Below are 23,004 nucleotides of genomic sequence, written 5' to 3' on the forward strand. Positions count from 1 at the left end.
TAATTGAGGGCACTTTGATCTGCAGCCAGCACTCAGTATATTCTTGTTTCATGATCTTGCTCATTTTAGTGTTTGGTTTTCTGGGCAATATGCCTAGTTTGATTTTGTTTTTTATTTATAGTTTTTATTTACTTCATTAGCAGTGTCTGGATTGCTTAGAGTAGCCATTGTGTAATGGTGATGGGAAGCTCTGTGCCCTTTAGTAGTATTTGCTTCATTTTTGTGTGTTGTGCTGAATAATTGGTATTTAATGGGATCTCTCAGAACACCCATCTTCTCCCCTCCCAAAGACTTTTGTGACCCCTTTTTGCTCTTAAAACTAAATCAAGGAGAAAATATGTGATGTTTTTGGAAGTTAATTTTAATATATGAAGATAGTATACAAAATACATTCATCATGACTAGGAGTATATGACCACATCATGTCTTACTTATATCTGTAGCATATATTCTTGATTTATATAAAAGTAACTTTTAAATTCCAGTTCCTTAAATAGTTATCCACAACACACATACGAACACATAAACATATACATGTAGTTCCTAACACTCAATCAGAAATGCACTCCTTTAATCAATTTAGACAAGGCCACAAGAATCTGTTTCATGTTTGACATTCTTATGGGCTAGGAAACATGGCACAGCTCAGACATATGAGCCGTATTTTTCAGGATTTGAATACATTTGTCCCCGTGGCTAAAACGAATTTCTGAGCATCATTTCTTGAGCTAACTACATATAGATTTGTAATAATGTTTCAGTCCCAGTCCTTTCACATAGTTACACATAGATTATCTCTCAAATCCCAGAAGGAAGTGTCTGTTCTATTAGTGCCAACCATTTTTCTCACAAATGGCAAGTTCTAATATTACCATCAGTTAGTGTTTTAATTTTCAGTGCTATTTTAATGCCTCTGCAATTAAATATATTCAGTACGGCAAGCTTCCATTCCAGTGGGAACCCCCTTTCTTTTTTTCAGATGGACTTATGTAGGCTATAAGCCTGAATCTTAAACTGAGTAAGAGAATCTGAATAGACCCCCCCTCTTTTGGAAATGGGTATTTATTAAGGTCACTTAATTAGATTATTAATATCAGATTATTAAAATGTAGGTAGCTGAGGGTTTCCTTTGGTCACTGCTGGATCCTTACCTGATTTGAAAAAAGGTAGATAATTAATTGGGGCCTTCTTTTATTTCCTGTTTAACTTATGTCTAAAAGTTACCTGATTTATACAATTGCCATTTGTCACAGGAACTTTTATTCTTGGAAAGAAAATGAGCAATATTTTGTTTTGTTTTGTTTTTACTCTTCTGGCCCTACCCAGTTTTGTTTGGAGTTAGTGCTTGGTGGAGAAACCTGCCTCCTCTGTTCGGGCTGGTGAGTCCCCAAGAGACACCATGTAGTAATGCCTACTGTCTCACTGGGCAAGGTGCTCACTCTCCCATTTCTTCATACAAAGAACCTTAAACAAAAATGAGGCCCCCAAAAAAGGAAGCATACATTGTTCTTGCATATAGAATTCAGGTTCCAGATTTAAGTGACATGCATTCTGAGGGAAGATGCTCTTCTTTCCCAGAAGCACCGATTCACTGTTGCCTGTCTGCTTTGGACTGGCTTCAGTGGGTCCATATGTCCTAAATACACAGACCAGAACTTACAGCAATAGCATCTAGCAGTGGCTGAAGTGTAGGCACCCTTTTCTACCCTGTCTCTCTGTTTCTACCCTGTCTCCCTAGTCTGATAATCTTCAGACCCAAGGCAAGATCCAAAGCAGATGAAAATAGGTTCTTGTTCTGATGGCTCATAACTAGTATCTTGAGTCCCCAAATGTAGAAATACCTTTTGTCTGTTCTATATCACCCTTTTTTAAAATTGAGGAGCATAAAGTGCTTAATAGATACTAATGCTCTTCCAGATTAGCATGAGACATTGGAATCCCCATTAAATAAAAAGGAAATATGACTGACTTCCTCTGCTTCAGGTCCCAACTCTTTGGGTGAGTTGATTTGGCTGTGCAGGTGGAATTTTCACTCTATTGGTTTTGTTCCATCGATCCTCATTTTGGTACAGGAAAAAGCCTCTACAAGACTGCATTTTCACTCTCCTTGGCTTCCTTTTCTAGCTAACTGTACAAAACAGGATAGTACAAAAAGTTAAGTGTCTTGTTTATACATTAATACTTATTATAGAATCTGACATTTTAAAAATTGTGACTTTGAGCCCAATAGTAGACAGCCCTAATCGACCAGTAGGTCTTAGCTTCTTAGCAGCTTGCTAAGTGTCATGCCTTCATGCCCATAGCCAGCCTGGCTCGAGATAAGTTTTCACTGTTTGGCTGGAGGAGCCAGCACTGTGGGCTGAGAGGTGAGCACCACCCTCAGTGCAGTCAATCAAAGCACACATTGTGCAGGAATGGTACAGAACCAATCCCACAGGGAAACTTGGAGGATTTGCTTAAGTTCCAAAAAGTGTTTGTCCTTTCCTTACCTTCCAGGTTCCAGGAAATGTCCTCTCCTCTCTACCTTGAATGCTCCCAGTTGGGAGCTTGGAAGCCCAGTGATGGTCAGGGCTGGGAAACTGTAGCCATGGCACTGCAGAGCCCTCCCCCAGCCCAACCCACATAAGGCATCTCAGTGTTTCTCTGGCCATCTGGTTTTCCCTCTCCTTTCTTGCTCTCCCGCCTTGGATGTGTTGGGCTGGCCGGAGGATTGCAGAAACACTGCCTAGGCGAGCACATGATCCCTCGAGCTAAAGGGATCCCTTGTTGCCCCAGTTTCAGGGTTACTGGACATGACCAACTGATCTCTTGAGTTCTCCTGACCTATGTGCTCAGAGGCCTCTGGGGCTGGAGCAGGTGAGTCATTGGGCTTGCAAAGGGTTTTTTTAATACAGTGAGTAATATGAGAATTGAGCAGTAGTGTTCTTGACTTGTCAGTATTTCTCTATTTATCTGGGGTTACATTCTTGTTAGTCAAAAAAAAAAAAAAGCAGTATTAAAATTAAGTCACAAAAAGCAGCTGCCTCTGCTCCCTGCAAAGATTAAGGTGTAAACTCATATATGCATAATACTGTCAAAAGCTAGTTTTCTGGGGATGTAAATACACATGTACTTCTGGAAATAAGGCTTGTGTTGACCCTTAGGCAGGTGGGGTGGAGTATAAGACCACTGAGTTATAGTCTGGGGGCGGAGAGCAGCATGAATCCTCCTTTCCCAGCTCCAAGTTGTCATGCACAGATCTGATGTGGCCACAGCTCGAAAAGCAGAAACTGGGCCTGATGGCATCAGAAAGCCCCGACTCTTTACTTTTACTGGCTATGCGCAAGCTGAAGAGAGAAAAGAAAAACAATCAGATGTACAGAACAGGTTTTCCAAAAGCACACACTAAAACTCATTCTCTTACCAGGTCATTTGTCAGTATCTGTCCTAGTTTAATGGTTAGGGAGCCTTATCTCACATTGTCTTTGTTTTAAAATTGTACACTGCCTGCCTCATACCAGCTGGGTGTCACTGGGCAGATAGAGGTATGCCAGTGGTTGGGGGTGGAATGTGTGATTAGGTAATACAGACCTATAATTCTGGGTGGAAAACAACTCCAAGACTTGTATATAGCCTCCTCCTACTCTTGATTCTGATAGATAGTGCTTGTATGTCAGTTAAAAAATGCCCCCTGCCCCCTCCCCACCAAATATCCATGTCAGATCCCAGAAACCTGTGAATATTACCTTATATGGCAAAAGATACGATCTGGAGAGGAGGAGCTTATGCTGAATATCCAAGTGTGTGCCAAATACAATCATGAGAGGCAGAGGGAGGATTGGACCACATGCCAGCAGAGGTGGCCATGTGAAATGGAGCTAAGATGCAGCCACTATCAAGGAATGCCCAGAGCTATCAGAGCTGGAGCAGGCAAGGAACGGATTCCTGCTCACAAGCACTGGAGGGAACAAGAACCTATTGACACCTTGATTTTAGATTTCTCACCTCCAGAAATTTGAGAGTATAAATTCTTCTCTTTTTTAAAAAAGTCATCACGTTTGTGGTAATTTGTTACAACAGTCTCAAGAAGCTAAGAGCTTCACACACAAAAAAATGGTTAATTCCACTGTCTCCCTAGCACTCTTGTGTTCTAGAAGGAAAGCTTTTTAAATTACAGGACTATATTTTACCAATATTTACCAGTGAGGCTTAAGGGTGGGTTATAGATACACCCTCAGACACATGAGGAAGAAAAGTTCCTCATGCTCTTTAGTATTTATTTGAATTTGTTTAAAAGAGGCTGGGAGAGAACCTTGTGAACTACATTAATTAGATGGGTCTAGTCTCAGCATACAATTTATAGTTTTCTTTGCTTCACAGAGATCAAGAAAAAAGTCACCCATTTTCTGATGGGTTCTAAAATAAGAAAAAGGAATCATCCTACTTTTTCTTATTATCTGTTCCTCATTGGTATTCTCTGATCTACTCTGTCTCAACTGTTGTACCATTCTTGTGTTTGTGTTAAAAGTAAACAATCATGTAAATTGACCTGATAAATTACATTGAGTATGTTACGTGAAGGTGTGCCATCCTTTGATGTAGATCACAGTTCAACAAACTGCAGCCCAGAGGCAGACCATCTGTCTTCTTTAGTAAGAGTTGTTTTAGATATAATTTACACACTACACAATTCATCTATTTAAAGTGTACAGGTTAGTGGTTTTTAGTATTGCTGTAGTTTTTGTGTTCCTTGACTCCAGAGGCCCATGTTTAAAGGCCTGGTCCCCAGGCTAGCACTGCTGGGAGAAGATTTGAGGAGGTAGGGCCTAATGGAGTTCCTTAGGTCACAGAGTGTGTGCCTTCAATGAGGAATGCAGGACTTGCATGTCTTCATCTTTATTTCCTGGCCGTGAGTTCCATCATATGCTCCCCACCATTGTCATCTGACACTCGTGTGAGAGCCCCAAAGCAAATGGGTCTTCACCGTCTTGGACTAAAATTTCTAAAGCTGTGAGCCCAAAATACCCTTTTCTTTGTAAGTTCATTATCTGAGATATTTCATTATAGTTATGTGAATCTGAAATTTAAAAGTACATATATAAACTGTAATAATTACCACAATTTTGAAATATTTAATACCATACCTATAAGCAGTCTCTTCTCACTTATGACCCCAGCCCACCGCAACCAATATCTCTCTGATTTGCCTATTCTGGGCATTTCATGTAGAAGGAATTGTATAATATATAATATTTCATGGATGTCTTTTACTTAGCATAATATTCTCAAGGCTACATGTTACAGTATATATCGGTACTTCATACTTCTTACTGACAAATACTATTTTATTGTACAAATATACCCCATTTTATTTATCCTTCATCACCTGATGGGCATCTGGGATGTTTCCACTTTTGGCTATTAGGAACAGTACTCATGAATAATTGTATGCCAATTTTTGTGTGAACATAAGTTTTTCACTTCTCCTGGACATACACTTAGAAATGGAATTCCTACTAGGTTACTGGATAACTGGTTGAACTTTTGAGCAACTGTTAATGTGCTCTCCAAAGTGACCACACCATTTTATATTTCTAACAGCAATGTGTAAAGGATCCAATTTCTTCACATGCTCACCGACACTTTTTTATTCTATTTGTCCTTGAGGGTGTGAGGTGGTATTTCATGATGGTTTTGATTTGCATTACCCTGATAATTAATGATGTTGAGCATCTTTTCATGTACTTGTTGGCCATGTACTTATTAAGGCTTAGAGAAACATGGCCATGCTTGCTTACTTATATATTATCTATGACTGTGTTTACACTATAATGGTAGAGATGAACAGATTCTTACTATCTCACCTTTGAGAAGTGGGAAAATCCCTGATATAAATGACAGGAGAAGGTCTACCTTTGGATGATAGAGGCAGGCACTTGAGCCAGCAAGGGAAGAAACATCTGATAGGCCCAGTGTTTCGCAAATCTGGCGTTACTCTTAGGTAGAGATCAGCAAAGAGAAGCAGAAGCCAGTGGAGTATAAAAAAGGACCCAAGTGACTGACAATATTGAACACAATGGAGGAGGATTTAGCTGATTAAAACGGGTTTGTAAAGAAATCTTCAAATGAGAAAAGTGAATGCAATCAACAGGAAGTAGTCCTTCATTTGGAAGGGCTGAATTCTTGGGGTGGCATGTTTTAGGCCTGATAGTACTCGAAGCCCTGGAAATATAAAACCTGAAGGCCCAGGGCACAATGATGAGAACACTGTCTCAAGTTCCCATGAGCATGTCTCCACTTGCACCCTCTAAGGTGGGCCTCTCAGGGTTCTTTCCACTGAGGCCTTATGCTTGTGTATGAACTGCCTGTTTTTGCAACAATTTTCTGCAGTTTTTCACCTCTCAGACTGCAGAGCCTAGTGTTCATTTGTCTAATCTTATGCCCTCTTTTCATGCTCTTGTGGGAAAATGTACTTTTCTGCAATGTGTGAATACCATAGTATAGAAGGGCAAGTAGTTCTCACATATCTCCATTAAACCATCTTCCCCCACATTTTCCTTCACCAGCCCCATCAACTGATGGTAGAAAAGATGCCAGCTTGCTTACTCAATCTTTAGCGAGGACTTGGGTTTGCTCGCAGTCCAGGTGAAGCGCTTCAGCAAGGGGGAGGCCAACAGAGTGCTGCTGTCCAACTGATAATCCTGGTGGAGAAGGAGGAGGAGGTTACATGCTTGCCTGGCCCAAAAGGGCTTTCCTAAGTCCATGGGAAGATACTGGGATGTGCATCTGAGGTTATTCCAGGCACTGCCTCCCACTCCACATTGCCTGCCTGCAGACAGCATTTTCTTCACACTGGAGCTACAGACTTGGTCAGTTACAAGTAATGCTTATTTCTGGTGACTCTGAGGCTCTTCCTGAAGGCTAAGTAAATTTAAACAGATAATTTCAGGTAACAGCACTTATAATAGGAAACTTTTATGCAAGTTATTGCATAGCTGTGTTAAAACTAATTTTGGCAGATGATAATTGGCTAATGGATATGTTGTCATTTGGTAGCCAAAATATATAAAAATCGTGGGAAATTAAGACATGATTCTTTTCTTGTTCTTGAAGATTCTGTGGTATTTTCAGGCCCTCCTCGGTCATATTTTCCAGCACTTACATGTCTTCATTAGTTATCTTTACCACTGAGTTTTATGCAAAGTTTTTGTTACTCTGTAAATACAGCATTTTCCTGTAAGTTGATTCCATACTTGGTTCCTGCTGGGTCCCTTGGAGGCTCTTACTGGGCTGTGTTCACATCTTTAACTATTAGCAAATATCTTAAAAAATGAGAAAGCTGTCATAATTCATCACTGTATTAGCTTACTGTTAAGGCTGAGATATCCTGTGTTAGTATTGTTTCCTTAGACTTGAATCAATGTATCAAGCAGCAAAACAAAATTTCTACTTTATTTCTGTATTCTGCAGCTTAAAACTTAAATGTATTTAAATCATCATATCCTTCTGACTGGTGTATCTGTGAGAAGATTCTATTGGTTTTTAAAGTTCACCTTGCTTGTTTCGAGGCCATACCAATTGTGGTGATCACCTTCACATTAGAGTTGATCCTCTAGGTCATTTCTGTGACATGGTTGTCACCAGCACTTCTTCACCTTTAATAAAGGTGGTAACTGACTTGGTGGTTGTGGGTCATGAGGGCCAGTGTTTATGGCCTATTCCTGTGTCATGGTACCATGCTTTTCTGGAAATCACACTTCGAGTACCACAGTCTGCCCTACCTAAAGTGATCTCCTGCCCAGCCGCCTTCTCCACTTATTCTCTCAACCCTACATCTAAAGCTTTAAAGAGAAGAGCTCATGTAGAAATCTCATGTTTGTCAAGATTTGCTGGTTTCTCTCTCCCAGTGTGTCTGAGCAAGAACACAGATGTTCAGCATGCAGAACTTCAAGGGGAAAGGGCCTAGGACCTAGGTGGACTTATGACTCAAGGTTGCTGTATTACAAGGCCTTTGTTATACCAAGAGGCCAGCCACTCACACATGAGGAGTTCTTCTACTACTTGGAAAGCAAGGATGCATCACCCACAGCCAAGAAGCTCAGAAACTATACAGTGAAGTTTCTTAGAAACTTGAATTCCCACAGGTAAGGATTTAGGCTCTGAAGTAATTCTGGGCCATCTTCAAGCAGTGGAATTCTGCTTTCCAATGAGCTTTACATGACTAAGTCTGGTTGTCAGGCCCCCTCACATTATTACTACCTATTAATGGCCCTCACTGACCAAGAGCTCCTGGAGTTGGTGTTTGAATGGAGTCAGGAAAAGTGTTCTACCCCAGGGTGTGCTGAGTAGTTTAATGTCATGACTTACATCAAACATGGAGGTGGTATTTGGTGAAAGTTCTTCAAAGGTTTTGATTCTTTCCAGGCTCATGAATTTGAAAGCATTTACATATCTAATGAAGAAGCAAAAAGAATGAGACAGGAAAAGGGATATAGCTTTGGTTAGTTAAGGGACCATATATACTGAATCTCGGCTAAGATGAACCAAAACAGTTGTTCCTATGGCTCATATTTTCCACTGCACCCCCAGGAAATCCTCACATGGTTGTCACTTCAGTCTATGATTTTCAACAACCACCACCCCCTAAAAAAATCTACTCTGAGCCATTGTGAAATCAGAAAACTCTAGGCCTACAAGAGACCTGAAGCATTATCTGGCCTGAATATTTTATGAAACAAAGGAGAGAAATGAGGCCCATGGATGTGATATGAATTTACAGCTAATTACTTCCTGAAAGAGTGTAGGGTAACAAAATGATCTGTCAGGGTTGTACAGCTGGTTTAAGTGCTAGGGTCAGTCTTGTATATTCTGTAGTGTGAATACAGATTGGGAGAAACATGTACTAGCTGCATGAATTCTTTTATTAACCACTTGCTGATCTGTGTTGATGACCTGTCAGGGGAGACCATCAAGGATATCCACTGGCTGATTACTCACAGGCAAGACCAGTACCTTTTGATAGAACTCCTTCGTCTGATAGTCTGTCAACTTCTACAAAGCCCAACTTCTTAAGTGCCTCAGTGGACCCAAGTCTAAGCAGCATTTAGGAAGGGTGCAAATTACTTTGACATCTGCTCCTCTCCCTCATCTCTAACTCAGATCTTGCTAATGTATTTAAGCTAGTTTTCTCGTCTTTAAAAAAATGGATGAGTCATGTATCTGCTTTGGCCTCCTGAGCTGGCTGGGTGTGAGGTATGATCAATGACACAAGTCTGGGCTGACTGTCATGGACAGCTATCAACGTGTCCTGCCCGTTGCAGCTGTTCCCTGTGCTCCTGGTGGCAGAACTGATGTCATTGCCCAAGGGCTGCTGATAAAGAAGCTGGATGGCACACAGGATAGTCTAATGTCCTGAAAGGGGACTGGATTGCGTGGGGATCTAGGAGGGAGGGTTGGCACTTCCAGGGTTAAAAACTATTCTGCCCTTTTCTGGCCACACAATTTGGGTGAGTTTTCCTTTTTGGAGGCTAATATCTGCATTTACATAACAAAATAATATGTACTCCATAGGATTGTTCCGAGCATAAAAGCAGTTGATATATGCAGACAGCCTAGCACAGTGCCAGACCACAACATGTGTCTGTGTAATATGAAGACTGCACATGTTTAATACATGTGTAACTATGAAGACCGAAGTGCAGATCTCTAGCTCCTTGAGGTCCTCAATAAATATTTCTTCCTTTGCCCTTTCTCTATTTTCCTTTGTGATGACGAAGATGTGTTAGTTCGTTAGGTGGGAGGAGGAAGTTTGTTTCGCTTTATCTAAGGTTTAATCAAAGAGAAGGAGATAATTCTGGAAGAAGACTAAAGAGTGCTGGGGATTTAGTTCAGTGGTTCCGCCACCTGCTTCTCAAGCGCAAGGTCCCAAGTTCGATCCCTGGTACCAAAAAAACAAAACAAAAAGACTAAAGAAACTTAAGAAAATGTGTTATTCTTGATTGGATTCTGCTTTTTAAAAAAGAATTGTATAAAATACATTTAAGGGAAATCATGAAAATTTGAATATGAGTTGATAGTAAGAAATTTCTTTGATGTGGTAGTTTTTGGTGGTGTTACACAGGAAAATAAACTTCTTCTTCTTTTTGGTACCAGGGATCAAACTCTGGTCCTTGTGCTTGCAAAGCAGGCAGTGGAACCACTAAGCTAAATTCCCCAGTCCTGCAAATAAACTTCTTATGAGGTACACACCAAAGTTTTTAGAGGTAAAATGTTAGAATTCAGTAAGCTTTCTTTAAAATGGTTCAGAGAAAAGAAAAACTACCCCCACAAAAATATAGAATATACAGACAAAATATGGCAAAATGTTAACAGTGGTTGAATTTAGGAGGTCAGCATATGGGTGATCATTACCCGATTCTGTTTTCTTTTTGTTTTTCTTCTTCCCTTCCTCCCTTCCTGTCTCCCTCCCCCCTCCTATCTCTCCCCCTCTTCCCCTCCCCCTTTGTACCTCCCTCCTTATGTATGTATGTGTGTGTGTGTGTGTGTGTTTTAACAATCTATAATAGACAGATGGGAAAAGAAATCTTACCTGACATCATCAGAGCTTCCTGAATTAAACTTTGGAGCTGAAATACCATCCTTGAAAAAGTCCTCAGAGAAGGCAGGAGTTGAGTATGTAAACCCACTATTTCCTGTCAGTATGGCATTCAGTGGGATATAGTCTTTACCATCCTAAAATACCAAAGATAGAGTCCCTAATTATACAAATTATGATTTCAGTTTCTGTGCAGCATAATATCAGCTTCATTTGTCATTTGCCCAAACATGCTTGTGTCTTGTGAAGGTAAATTCTGCACACACACACACACACACACACACACACACACTTTTTATTGGTCATCTTACCTACTAGTAGCTCTAAAACAACTAATGAACCCCCTTGACTTACATTCAAAGGCATGTGGCCTTCTGATGTTCTATCTTTTTTTTTTTTTTGGTACCAGGGTTTGAGATCAGGACCTTGTGTTTGCAAGGCAGGCAGTGGAACCACTGAGCTAAATCCCAGCCCATTCTGATATTCTAGATAAATTCAGTTTTACCTGTTGTACATTTGCTTGAAGCAAATCGCCTAGTTTTTCCACAAGTTCCACAAATCGTGGTCTTTCTTTTGGATCTTTGTGCCAGCAGTCCAACATGATCTGGTAGCTGTTGAGAAGAAGCACACAGAAAGAGCTGGAGACTAGTGACATTTACATAGAATGCTCTCGTGGAGTAAGGGATGTCATCTTGTATATACAGATCATGCTTTTGATGATCATTGCTTCATTTTGGTCACTGCTTCATTTATAGATTTGGGTTTGTAGCACCAACACAGAAGGGGCTGTTTAGGCCAAGTTCTGCCAGTCATGAGAAACATATGTCTCCCAAGGAGGACTAACAAAGCAGCCCTCCTGAGCTTGCAGACCCATGTCCTTTGGCTGTCGCCTCTGCAGAGTGAAAGGATTGAGTCCTATGGTCAAGCAGAGCTGCTTGGAAAGGAAGTGCCACTGTCTACTGTAGTTATATGTGAAATGGAATATGATTCCATTCACTTTCAAATCAGAAGAGTGTCCTCAAATACAGCTGCAAATAGCAATGGGTGTAGAGTTTGCAATACTCATTTCATCCTTGGGTTGTCACAATGGCTGGTTTGAGCTGGCTTCTCAATAAGTTAATGGTATTTCCAAGACCTCACATTGCCTGGTTAGGCTCTGCAGTGAAGATTGGTGGGGAAGGCTCTGGGTTCCTGACCCATGTCACTTCCCAAAGGTGAGGTCTACACAGTTAGACTTTAATAGCTCCTCGCACTTTGTGCTTGTTAGCTGTGCGTTGTTGGTTCTTTTTCACCCAGAATTTCCAAGCTCCTGTTATAATCTGGCCTCCTGCCATGAGGTAAAAAGTACTGGCAGGGCTTCTGGATTTGAAACATCTGCCTTAATATCACTGAGGCCAAATCTTGTCTGGGATTCCAGTATCAACAGGTTCCGCTGTGATTCTACTTGTTATGGCTTGTGACTAGATGTCCCCCTATGCCTCATGCAGTCATAAGGGGAGCTTTTCAGAGGTGTCTGGATCTAGAGTGTGTGGTGCTAGGATCAAGGTTGTACAATTACTAAGTCATTCTGATGATTGGTTTGACACGGTTCTGTCTAGGATTAAGGGTGTGAGTGTTACACCCATCCCAAGGGATGTAGCCTGCATAAAAAAATGTAAGGGACAAAAAGAGGGCTAACGTGCTCTTACCTGCCTGCTTGCCATGGACTGTTTGTCCTCTGTGATGCCCTCTGCCATGTCACTTTTGCCTTGGAGCCAACTGACTAGACTGAAATCTCTGCACACTGTGAGCCAAACAATCCTTTCCTCCTTTAACTTTTGTATTTTATCTCATCAGTGAGAAAAGTAAGACTCTTCTCTTCCTATGCTTTAAAGATATTAGGCTCCCCCTGTTGGTCACATCTGCTCAGAGTGGAGTTCTATACCTATTCCTCTTTCTGCAAAAAAATCATGTCAGAGGTCTGCATACAACAGATTAAGTATTTCTTCTCTTTGGGCCCTTTGTGGTCTTCATGGAATATTTGTTGTACACTATCTCTTTCAAACCTTCTGAAGAGGACTCCAACTGAAAACAAATCAAAATCTGAATGGGCTAGGACGTTGGAACTAGGTCAGAATCAACCCGTAAGACGAAGAGGCCTGGAACCTCATCTCCACACCCCTTACCCAGTGTAGGGTTTGGTGTGCAGGGACTCAATAAATATCTGCTTAAGGAAGTCAGATTGGTCTCTGGGAAGAGAGAGCTCAGCTTCTTCCTGAATTCTTCAGCTATACTGCAGATGTCACTTGTGTACAAAGAGCGGGGTGAGGTCAGTGAAAGGCCTGAGCAACTGGTGCACATATCCTACTCCTGTTAGATGTGTACCTTCATGTCACACCAACAGTTCCTGATATCCCTGTTTTATTTCAACATATATGAGGAAGCTGACAGAGATGGGAAGACTACAGGAAGGTTTAAGAAGGAAAGAAAATAGGTAAAATAAAAGCAAGGTGAAGCTATGGGCAAAGTTAACATGACAAATTTATATCAGAATTCTGAGGACTTTCATGGAGGCTAGCTCTATTCTTCCAAGCAGCTGGTGAAAAGAGGGAATAACCAATTTTATGATTTTCACAAGCCAGAAGTTGGAAACTACCAGTTACTTGGCAGAAATACGACTACTACTACTGATAAAATCTAAAAGGAGGTTTTCCTAGATGTCTCAGTGACATTGTCATCAATCAGGCAGTCCTGACTTATTTGGCCTCTTTTGTATGTTGTCTTTCAGTGTTGCTTAAAGCCTTCACAACAAAAAAATGTCATTCAATTACAATAATTCTGAAAGGTAAAGCAATGTGTACCAGGCATGTGCATCCCAAGGTTCTAGCAGCAAGGATACAATTCTAGGTATGCACACATCTATTGGCACTGTGTGGCCTTTGAAAGAAGGATCCAGGCTTTACTTTCTGACAAGCACGTGGCAAGCATATGCCCTAAATTTTTGATTAAGGGACAGGAGCTGGTAGAGATCATACAGAGATAAAATAATCTGCAGTTCAGACATCTGATCCTCATAAGCTCCTCTCCTTAATCCTGGTCTAAATCTGTGGGCCAAGGCTTTCTCAGAGGATGATTTGGGGTTCCTTCTACCCTCTACCTATTTCCCTCAACTCCCAGGGACTGTGGTAGATATCAGCTGGTTCCAAGAACTGTGAGGGTCCTTTGGAGACGGTGATGTTCGGGCTATTGTCACCACTGCACTGGGACACAATTTATAGAAACAAGACACTAGGAAGGAGCAAGGGAACACTAACTCTGGGCTACTGTCCCTGCTCTCTGAGAGACACAAGATGGGGGGTATCCCAACTATGCCTGACCAGTAGTACTTCTGAGTAAAATCTCAAGGCACTTGATACTGGGTGCTCCTAGGACTGGCCATCAGGCCCCAGCAGCCACTCTTCTAGTAGCCAAACAGCAGAAACAGCAGTGAGCCACATGGTCTACACAATCCAACAAGGATCTCATGTTAAGTAAGTTTACATATTTTACTAATTCATAGCAGGTGCAAAAATATGTACCCCAGAGACAAGAAAAACCTGATGTGCCTCTACCCAAGATGCACTGGCTATGGCAGACTGGTCTGCTTCTGCCTTACTACACCCACACAAGCCTCACTGCCCAAGGCTTTTTCATCTCTAGCAATAGACAGGAGCCTGGAGGCAGGTGGAAGAATGTTAAATACCTAGATAATCTAGGAAAAGTAGTGAAAGAGCTAGAAATGGAACTCAGTGGTAGAGCCCTTGCCTAGGATGAGCAAGGCCCTAGGTTCCATCCCCTTTAAAAAATAAAAAGGTAGTGAAAGCAGGAAGGTTTGAAATGATGAACAAAAAGGGTCCGAAGGCCTGGGTGCAGGGAGCAGCTTCCATTCAACAGAGGCCTTGGGCTCATTTTCACCAACTTCATCATCTCATGGCAAACAGGAGTAAGCAGCTGTGTGGGGGAACTCTCCCTGGGTCCTCTGATGGAGCCAGCAACAGGGACCACCTACAACTACTCTTGTTTTCTAGTTTCATTTGTGATTTCTGATTTCTAGATTCCACTTCTCTGGCCTACAATTCAGTGAGAATCATCTTAGCAAAAACAAAAGGAAAAGAAAAAAACATTCATTATTTTTTCCTTTTTTGAAAGGAATCTGATTAAACAGGTTCTGGGCGAGGGACCAATGACTTGACTCAATGTTATTTGGTTTTTCAGCACTAAGTAAACAGGTTTAATAAAGTAAAGGGACACCAGTTGCACCCAAGCTGGGGTGAGGGGTCCGTGGGAAGAGTTTCCTTTCCAAGCTATCACCCAAATTCTCAAGCACATACCACTTTAGACCAAGGTCAGGTCATGGACTCCCAGTTCTAAGAAGCTGCACTTTGTCCTCACCCAGACCTTCCAACTGATGGACAAACAAGGAGATTACTTCCTCGGCTCTCAGAGTCAGCCTAGAAGGCTGAGGGCTTGAATTCTGGCCTGCTGAGGAAATTTTTCACATTTCTAAAATACACTTCTCAGAGTTGAGGATCCACACCTCTCTTCACCACTTGATGCTCAGGGGACCCTCAGGGGAAGTGTATTGAAAGACCTGTATGTTTGTTAAAATCCAGGGGAGTCTTTAGTCCAAAGCCAGGTGGCTCTGTCCCTCTAGAGGAGTTATAGACCACAACCTGGATGAGACCTAAAGATGCCCTTGCAGATGTGTATGAGGGTGCTGTGTACTCTGGACTCAGAGTTTGCTTAACTGATCAAGCAGTGTGGCCTTGGTCAAGTCACTTTGGTGCTGTTTCTCGGTGTTTTTCAGAGCTAATAACAGCACCTACTTTACAGCATTGTTGTGAGCATCAGGTAAATTAAAATATGTTAAATGTGCTTAAAACAATGCCTGGCAATTATAGGCACTAAATAACCACTTAGTTAATAAATATATGTAGTAATTACAATCATTATTACTGTTAGTAATTGACAACTTAGTCATGATTTTCAGGTTACATGAAAACTGCAAGGACATATGAGTGAAATGATATCAGAGAACCATATCTTCTGGGGAATGTGGGATAAAATCCTAACTTAATAACCTCTGTGGTCTTGGAAGATCAGCCTGGGAGACTGGACTCCAAATTTGTCTTTTCTGCTACTCTGCTGATGGCGTCGCTTCCAAGAGTCTTAATTTCAATTCCTGTCAGATTCAGATTATAGTACCGTACTGCCTTCTCAAGGCTGTGGTACTGTCCCATGAAACTATGTGGGGAAAATGTTTAGAGAGCCATAAAGTGCAAAGCTATCTCATTTTAAACCAAGTCTCTTGGTGTTACCATTCTCAAGTTAAAGGAATCAAGCAAGTAAAAAGCCCCAAGGCCTGTAGCACTCTGCAGCCCAAATGGAGTGCTGAGGCTTATCCATCTCTGTCCCCAGCTCTCAGAAAGAGGCCATGTCACAAGCTTCCTGTGCTTTCCTGAAGAGGTCACCATGCAAGACAGACAAAAGCATTCCCCTATTCTTCCTGCACTGGGGCTGTCCTTGGCCCTGCCTTCATGCCCGAGTCCTCTCTCCCACACATCCAGTACCCATCCTGGATCTGACCTAGCTTTGTCTTGAGATGCTGAAGGAAAGAGATTGTGACCTTGGGCCAAGCACACACTTCCTTCACTGCCTCTGACTCTTCCCTTAAGGCCATCCCGGAATCCAGAGGACCCCATTGCGTGGGTGGGATGGGGAGGGCTGCTCACCAGATCAGGAAAGGTGGTGCCGCCTCAGAGAGGCCCAAGTCCTTGTCAGCAGCTCCACAGAACTGCAAGTGTCATCACATTCTTGCTCAGGCCTCAAAGTGCAAAACATGCACAAAGCCTCGGGAAGAGACTGCCCAAGAGAGGTGAGCAAGTACAATTCAATAATGAAGGCCTTCACATGGAGCCTGTTGTCTTCCCAGAGTCACTAGCATAGCAGGAAGGCATCTGAAAACGTTGTCTGGTTCAGGCATTTCCAGAGAGCAGCTGGGCCTATTTCTAAAGGACCCTAAAATCACTGCCCATGTAATCTTCTGTAGAGTATTATTACAGCTCCAGTCAGGAAATCCCCCTGTGCCCCTCCTGCATTTCCTCCCCTGCAGTCCAGAAGACCAGGTAGTATGGCTGGAACACTGGTTAACAGCACTGCCAGACCTCAGCCCTGGCGTGGCTTAGCTCACTAGACTCACCCTTGGGGAGGGAGGCCAAGGCTTTACATTCAGTTCCTGGGTGGTCTATTCATTGTTTCAGATTTAGACCCTGACCTTCTCACTTTAGTTCCCAGCTGGAGGCCTTGAAAAGTCCTGTCAGTGATCAACAGAGGAAACAGGTAGGGATAGAGCAAGGACAACACATCCCACTCCAGGAAAACACTCCCAGCACAGCTGGGCCCAACTGGTGAGGATGGAATCCCTGGAGAAAAGAGAGCTGTCTGCATCTTTCAAGATGTGTTCAAAAGTCAACAAACCCGACCCCTGGGAGATAATCTGGAGGGAAAAAGCTGAGTGAGAAGGAAGGAACACAGGCTCACATTTCCGGGGTTGCATACTCAGGGGCTTTCATCCTCATGCCTTCCTTCAGACGACTGCAGAAGTCCTCGTCCATCTGTACTCCTGGGTACGGAGACCCACCTGTGGGGGACAGTATGGGAAAAGACAGGCATGTCATGATTTTAGGGTGCAAAAGACCGTATGGGCACAATTCACTGTTTCTTTCCTTCCCTTAAAGTAATGTTTTAGTAGTAAATCCCCAGTGCCCAAATTGGACCTCAAAGGTACAACACGAAGAGGAGCTCAGTGGGTCCTTGCTAGGGATGCACACTTGGATTGTTGGTCCTGTGGTGCTGGGTCTCTAATGACCAAAGGTCATTCCTAAAGTCACTCCTGTCTGTTTGGTCAGGTAAAGGGGCAATCTAAAGGGTCCTCACCCTGTCCCTACAAGGAATTCTAAAAAAATCCTATCATTAGAGAGTCATTACTTGGGTTAACAATTGTCTTTTTAAAAGCCCAATGGAAGCAGTGCATAGTGGTACACATTTATAATCCCAGCTCTCTAGGAGGCCAAGGGAAGAGAAGAGGATCGGAAGTTTGGTCCGACCTGAGCAACTTTAGTGAGATTCTGTCTAAAAGTAGAAAAAGGGGGTGCCTGGGGATATACCTCAGGGGTAGAGTGCCCATGGGCTTGAGCCTTCAATACTGCAAAAAATAAAATATAAAATAAAGCTAAAAGGACTGGGGCTATGCTATCTGTGCATCACTCCTACCTCAGTGAGGATATTTTCAATTCTTGGAGCACTGGGGACTAGTAATTATAACAGGCCTAAGGGAAGGGGGACCTTGGGCTCCATCCAGGACGAGGCTAAATGATGTGGGGTGGGAGGTACCTGTGTTCAGAATCCTGCAGAGCTAAGGGGACTAGAAGGCCTATATTTTGCCCTTTGCCAGCCTGACTAGCTCAAATTTCCCTGCTGACTAATCCTTTTAGGGTTGTTCCTGATTGGGGGGGGGGCTCCCAATCCACTGTGTTCCAGCACTGGTACCTACTAATCTCAGTTTGTGCTCATCTGCTCTTTCTAGTAATTGCTGCTGGTAGGAAGCAGCTGGGAGATGTGCATGCTGGCACTGTGTCATTGTAGGGCCATTGTGTCTGCCAAGCTGCTTTCAAAGACTGGAAGCAACAGGTGTCTGTCATCGAAAGCAGGGGAATGATTTTTACACATTACAGGAAATCGGGGATGTTACTAGATGACTTTTATTTGCTGTAAAAGTCAAATTTTTGGCAAAGCCCAGAAGACTCTTGACTAGACCTTGGGTATGGGAGGACTCACATACTGTGTGCCAGGCTATGTGTCTATGAGCAGATGTGGGCTGCTGTGTGCACAACTATTCACGTTGGGCCTTGGGCAAGGCTTCTAGAAACCTACAGTGGACAGTGCTACATGCAGGATCAACACAATCAGCATTCTTTATGGTTCACCTGCTCAGACCAGCACGCAGGGCTTTTCTCATGTGCTAATATAAGAAGCAGGCATTTACCTTGGGGCTGTCTGATCTCTTCCCTCCCTCAAATTTACCTAGGGAGAAGATTTCCCACAGCAACACTCCATAGGACCACACATCACTCTTTGTGCTGTAGATTTTGTCAAAGATGGATTCAGGAGCCATCCATTTCAAAGGAAGTCGAGTCTAGAAGAGGGCAAAGGGACCTTGAGCACATCCAAAAACAAAGCACATCCAACCCCAGGCCTATCCCCCCCCCCCACCACCACACACATACACACATGACACCTGGCCCAGAGTGATTTCCTAGAGCAGTTGCAGTTTCCTAACCCCAGGCAACTCCTACAGCATGCAGCATTATATGAAAGGAGGGTACTATATACCACACTGACCCTTTGGTGGCAATGCATGGTTACCATGCCCCTCCAGAGTACCCAGCACATCCTAACTCCATGGCTCAGAGAGAAACCTTCCCTTCAAAAAAGCCTAAACTCCACAGAAACACTTAGAGTCTGGGAGTGACCTGAGTTAGTAGACATCTGAAAATTGGTGGTAACTTCATAGGACTTTTCCAAGGAGAATTTTGAAGGTTATTCCTAGGCATAGAAGACAGGATTTTAAGTCACTGATGAGGGGGAAGAGGGTGTAACTTCATGGGAGAACACATGCTTAGCATAGGAAGCCCTGAGTTCCTTCCCCATTACCCCCACCCCTACCACATTTGAGTAGGGCAGGCAAAGCCATTGAAAGGAGAAAGGTGATTTAGTATTTGAGCATGTTTAAGAGTTTAGTACTTAGAAGAATGTAGCGTTGGTTTTCAACCAAATTTTACTTCTCTACATAGCAGGAATCTCAGTGAGTTCACCTGGGTGTTGGGATAGGGGTTGGCAGGAAGTATGGTATAACAGAAAGACATAGAAGAAAAAAGAGGGGGTGGGGAGTAATTGAAAGAGACACAAATGGACAGAAAAGGGGGACAGACTGAAATGGGTAGATGCCATCTGTGTAAACCAGGGCTCCAAGAAAGTTTTGTGGGCTTTTACCCCCTTTAATAAAAAAATGACTGTGGAACAGTGGTTCTCAAAGTATGGTCTTGGGCAGCTATGTCAGCATTGCCTAGACTTATTCCAAATTCAGCTTCTTAGGTCTCAGACAAGACTTACTGAATCAGGGAGGCTGAGGGTAGGACCAGCAAACTGCAATTCAGCGAGATGTCTAGGTGATGAGCATGTTCAGTAAAGTTTGAGAAGTAGTGCTGTGCAACAGACCTCAGACACAAATTGATGCCTCAGGGTACAGGTCAAAGAAGAGAGGACACAGGAGGTCACCCACTAAGTGACAAATAACACTATGTTCAAAAACAAATGGGGAAGAGAGGCCAGCGTGAGCCAGCAGGAAGATGCTAGAAAAGGAAGGCCCACTCAGAGGTAAACAATTTCCTTCCCAGCAAGATAATTTCCTTCCCTCCCCACCCTTTCTGGAGGTACATACACCTGCTCAATCAATCATCCGGGTTTATGTGAAGGACAGAGTCCAGGCTGTTCATTTCAGTGGCACATAAACTCCCACAGGAGTCCAATGCGAGGGATGATATGGTCTCACCAGGCTGTACCAAATAGTGTCAGGCTAGCAAGTCACAGGCTGCACTGCCTGAAGGCCAGGGATTTAGAGAAAAACAGATCCAGAAGGTAATGGCCTTTCTGAGCCCAATGTGAGGGCTTTCTGCTAGAAATTTATCCGGATTGCTTGTCTTCATGTCAGTTTTGGGGGACTACATCCAACGAAGTATAAATATTTACCAAGGGTTTCTGGCTGTGGCTTAAAATGATAGGGTATAAATAAATCAAATTAATATCGAGCTGACTTACATCTCCTTTTCTCACATAATCGGGGTTCTTGTAAATATCCCGGGCCAGACCAAAATCACAAATCTTCACCACATTGTTCTCAGATAAAAGGATGTTTCGTGCTGCCAGGTCTCGGTGAATGCACTATAATAAAACAGTTGCATAATCAACATACTTCCTTAATCTAACCAACTAATTTCCTGCACCTCCTCGGTGTCATTATTCTTAATTTGAGGATCTATTTCATATGCAGCAAAGGAAGTGACTTCCATCGTGCATGGAGTTACCATAAACACAAAGCGCTTCTTTACAAATACAGGTACCTTGAGACCCCAAGTTAAGAAATCCTCTGAGTCCACTGGCTACTGTTCTACAGATGGTATCCTGGTCAACCAAGTTGGCAGTCTGAGTTTCACCATTGAGCAAAACTTCCCTACGCCCTCTTAAGGGGCAGATATCAGATCTCCAGTCAGCAGGGGTTTTGTGAGAGGGTCCCATGGGCATGTACTTATCACTCTCCTGTGAAGTCATGCTATTTTAGATTCTGGACATTTTATTTATTTTATTTATTTATTTTTTGGTACTAGGGGTGGAATTTAGGACCTTGAGCTTGCAAAGCAAGTGCAGTGCCACTGAGCTAAATCCGTGGTCCCAATCTGGACAGTTTTAAAACACGTCAGAGGGTACTTACTGCAGAAAACGGTTGCCAGATCTATCTAATCCAATCCTGGTGAGATTCTCACCTAGAATTAAGTCCTACTTGCTAGTACCCTGAGTTCATCATAAGGCACTCGTGGTGGTGTTTATTCTACATTTAAAGACATGGGTATATCCAACTACTAGGAGACGTGGATTTATAGCAGAAGTGTAGGTCTAGGTATGGCAAAGAAGAAAAACAGTAAAGGAAAGGATTTTGAAAGTTTTTACCATACAGAAATGATAAATATTTGAGAAAATGAATATGTATATAAACCTAATTTAAACATTATGCAATATATACACGTATGGGAACATCACATGGTACTTCATTAACATGGACAACTCGTTTTAATGTATCAGTTAAAAATAAATGTTACAAAATAGAAAACAAAAATATTTTTTAAAACCACTCCTTATCCTTGATTTTTTTTTTTTTTAAAGAAGAAAAATAGTAAAGAGATAATCTGACCTTTCTGGAAGACAAAAACTCCATGCCTCTGGCCACTTGAAAACTGTAAGAAATTAGATCTTCCATGGTGATGGGCTGCCTGTAGAAATCGTCAGAATCTGCAAAGCATTAGAATCATCACTGTTTGTAGTGGCTCTTATTATTCCTCCAAATCCCAGTTTATTGGAACAATGTTAGCAAAACATAAAACAAACCAACAAATGGATCAGAATTCATCTGCAAGACCATTGGAGTCTCAAAAGGAACAGCAGAGGTTTTTCCAGGCCTCTCGCCCATTGGATCCAAGCATAGGGGAGGGGGATGACCTCAAGACAAAAAGGCACAAGGGTGACAACACACAGTTCCCTGTCAAAATTAGTAACTCTGTAAATAATCTTAATTCAAATCTTATCTCCCCAGGACATTACTCTTCAAGTCTCCCACGGATGTTTATTAGGGTGATAAATAAGAAAAAAATGTCTGAGATGCACAGTGTGTTATAAAAATATCCCAGACTGTAGGACAGGAAGGAATTAATACCTACCCTCCTCTTCCTCCACATCACTCAGACTTTTATCTTCCTGGAACCCGGAGCTCGCAAAGCTCTCACTGCTGGTGACACTGTCTAGTCTGGGCTTCTCGTCCTGTTCCAGGCCTGGCTCAGGTTTTTCTTTCTTAGGCTCTGTTTGTAATGCTGCATCCTTAGAACAGACCAAGGAGGACATAAGTGAAAGGGAGCCTGGCACGGGAATGGAGACATGGTCCCTTGAGTGGGCAGTGTTCTGACTTGGACAGTATCGTTATACAAAACAGATTCTGAATTAGAAGCTAGGTACCAATGGCAGCCCGGCACCTGGATACTTCTGGGGTTGTGGAGATTACACTGCTCTTATCTGGGCTTCTAGAATCATTTCAGGCCACACAGAAGGTTAACAGTAGTAGTGGTAGGCTCTGAATGCTTCCTCTAGAATCTTCCCAACAATTCTATGAACTGGTTCTTAAACAGAGAAAAGGGCTCAGAGAATTTAAGTAGTCAAAGTCAGATGCAGAGAGTAAATGGCAAAGCTTGAACCCAGATTTGGCCAACTAAGTCTGTGTTCTTAACTACTCTCTATCACATAGGCCACCTTGTGAAAGATGACATGAATCTTTAATCTTCAGGTTCTATTCAGAAAGAGATCCCCAGTGCAGCTGGGACTTTACTTTGTGGTTCCTGCAGGGGGTTACAAGAGAAGGCTACAATTACTGATTTATCTGGTTTCTTTGGAGGAGGAAAGAACCAGAAATTTTTTTTTTTTTCCTCTCTCTCTTCCACTAAAATTGACACAGGTTGATCCTAACAAAATTAGACAAGGCCTTCCATCCTGGATTGGCGAGCCACATTCTGGTATGTACCTTGGGTCTTCTAGTA

At 42.5% G+C, this 23,004-nt stretch overlaps 1 protein-coding gene across 1 annotated transcript in view; it reads right to left on the reverse strand.

Moving 5' to 3' along the window:
- Positions 1–2,600: 2,600 nt before the first annotated feature.
- Positions 2,601–23,004, reverse strand: part of Flt1 (fms related receptor tyrosine kinase 1) — a 169,469-nt gene continuing 149,065 nt past the window's right edge. The window contains exons 21-31 of the mRNA XM_010623956.2: positions 22,138–22,294; positions 21,809–21,919; positions 21,615–21,712; positions 20,468–20,590; positions 18,674–18,785; positions 17,132–17,231; positions 11,079–11,184; positions 10,568–10,710; positions 8,347–8,431; positions 6,586–6,680; positions 2,601–3,326 (exon numbers count right to left, since the gene is read on the reverse strand). Of these exons, the coding sequence (XP_010622258.1) occupies positions 3,140–3,326; positions 6,586–6,680; positions 8,347–8,431; positions 10,568–10,710; positions 11,079–11,184; positions 17,132–17,231; positions 18,674–18,785; positions 20,468–20,590; positions 21,615–21,712; positions 21,809–21,919; positions 22,138–22,294 (1,317 nt within the window). The 3' untranslated portion in view covers positions 2,601–3,139. The remainder of the gene's footprint in view (positions 3,327–6,585; positions 6,681–8,346; positions 8,432–10,567; positions 10,711–11,078; positions 11,185–17,131; positions 17,232–18,673; positions 18,786–20,467; positions 20,591–21,614; positions 21,713–21,808; positions 21,920–22,137; positions 22,295–23,004) is intronic.

Source organism: Fukomys damarensis, unplaced genomic scaffold (assembly GCF_012274545.1).
Source record: "Fukomys damarensis isolate Sample0158 unplaced genomic scaffold, DMR_v1.0_HiC HiC_scaffold_38, whole genome shotgun sequence".
In the NCBI taxonomy this organism is placed as follows: Eukaryota; Metazoa; Chordata; class Mammalia; order Rodentia; family Bathyergidae; genus Fukomys; species Fukomys damarensis.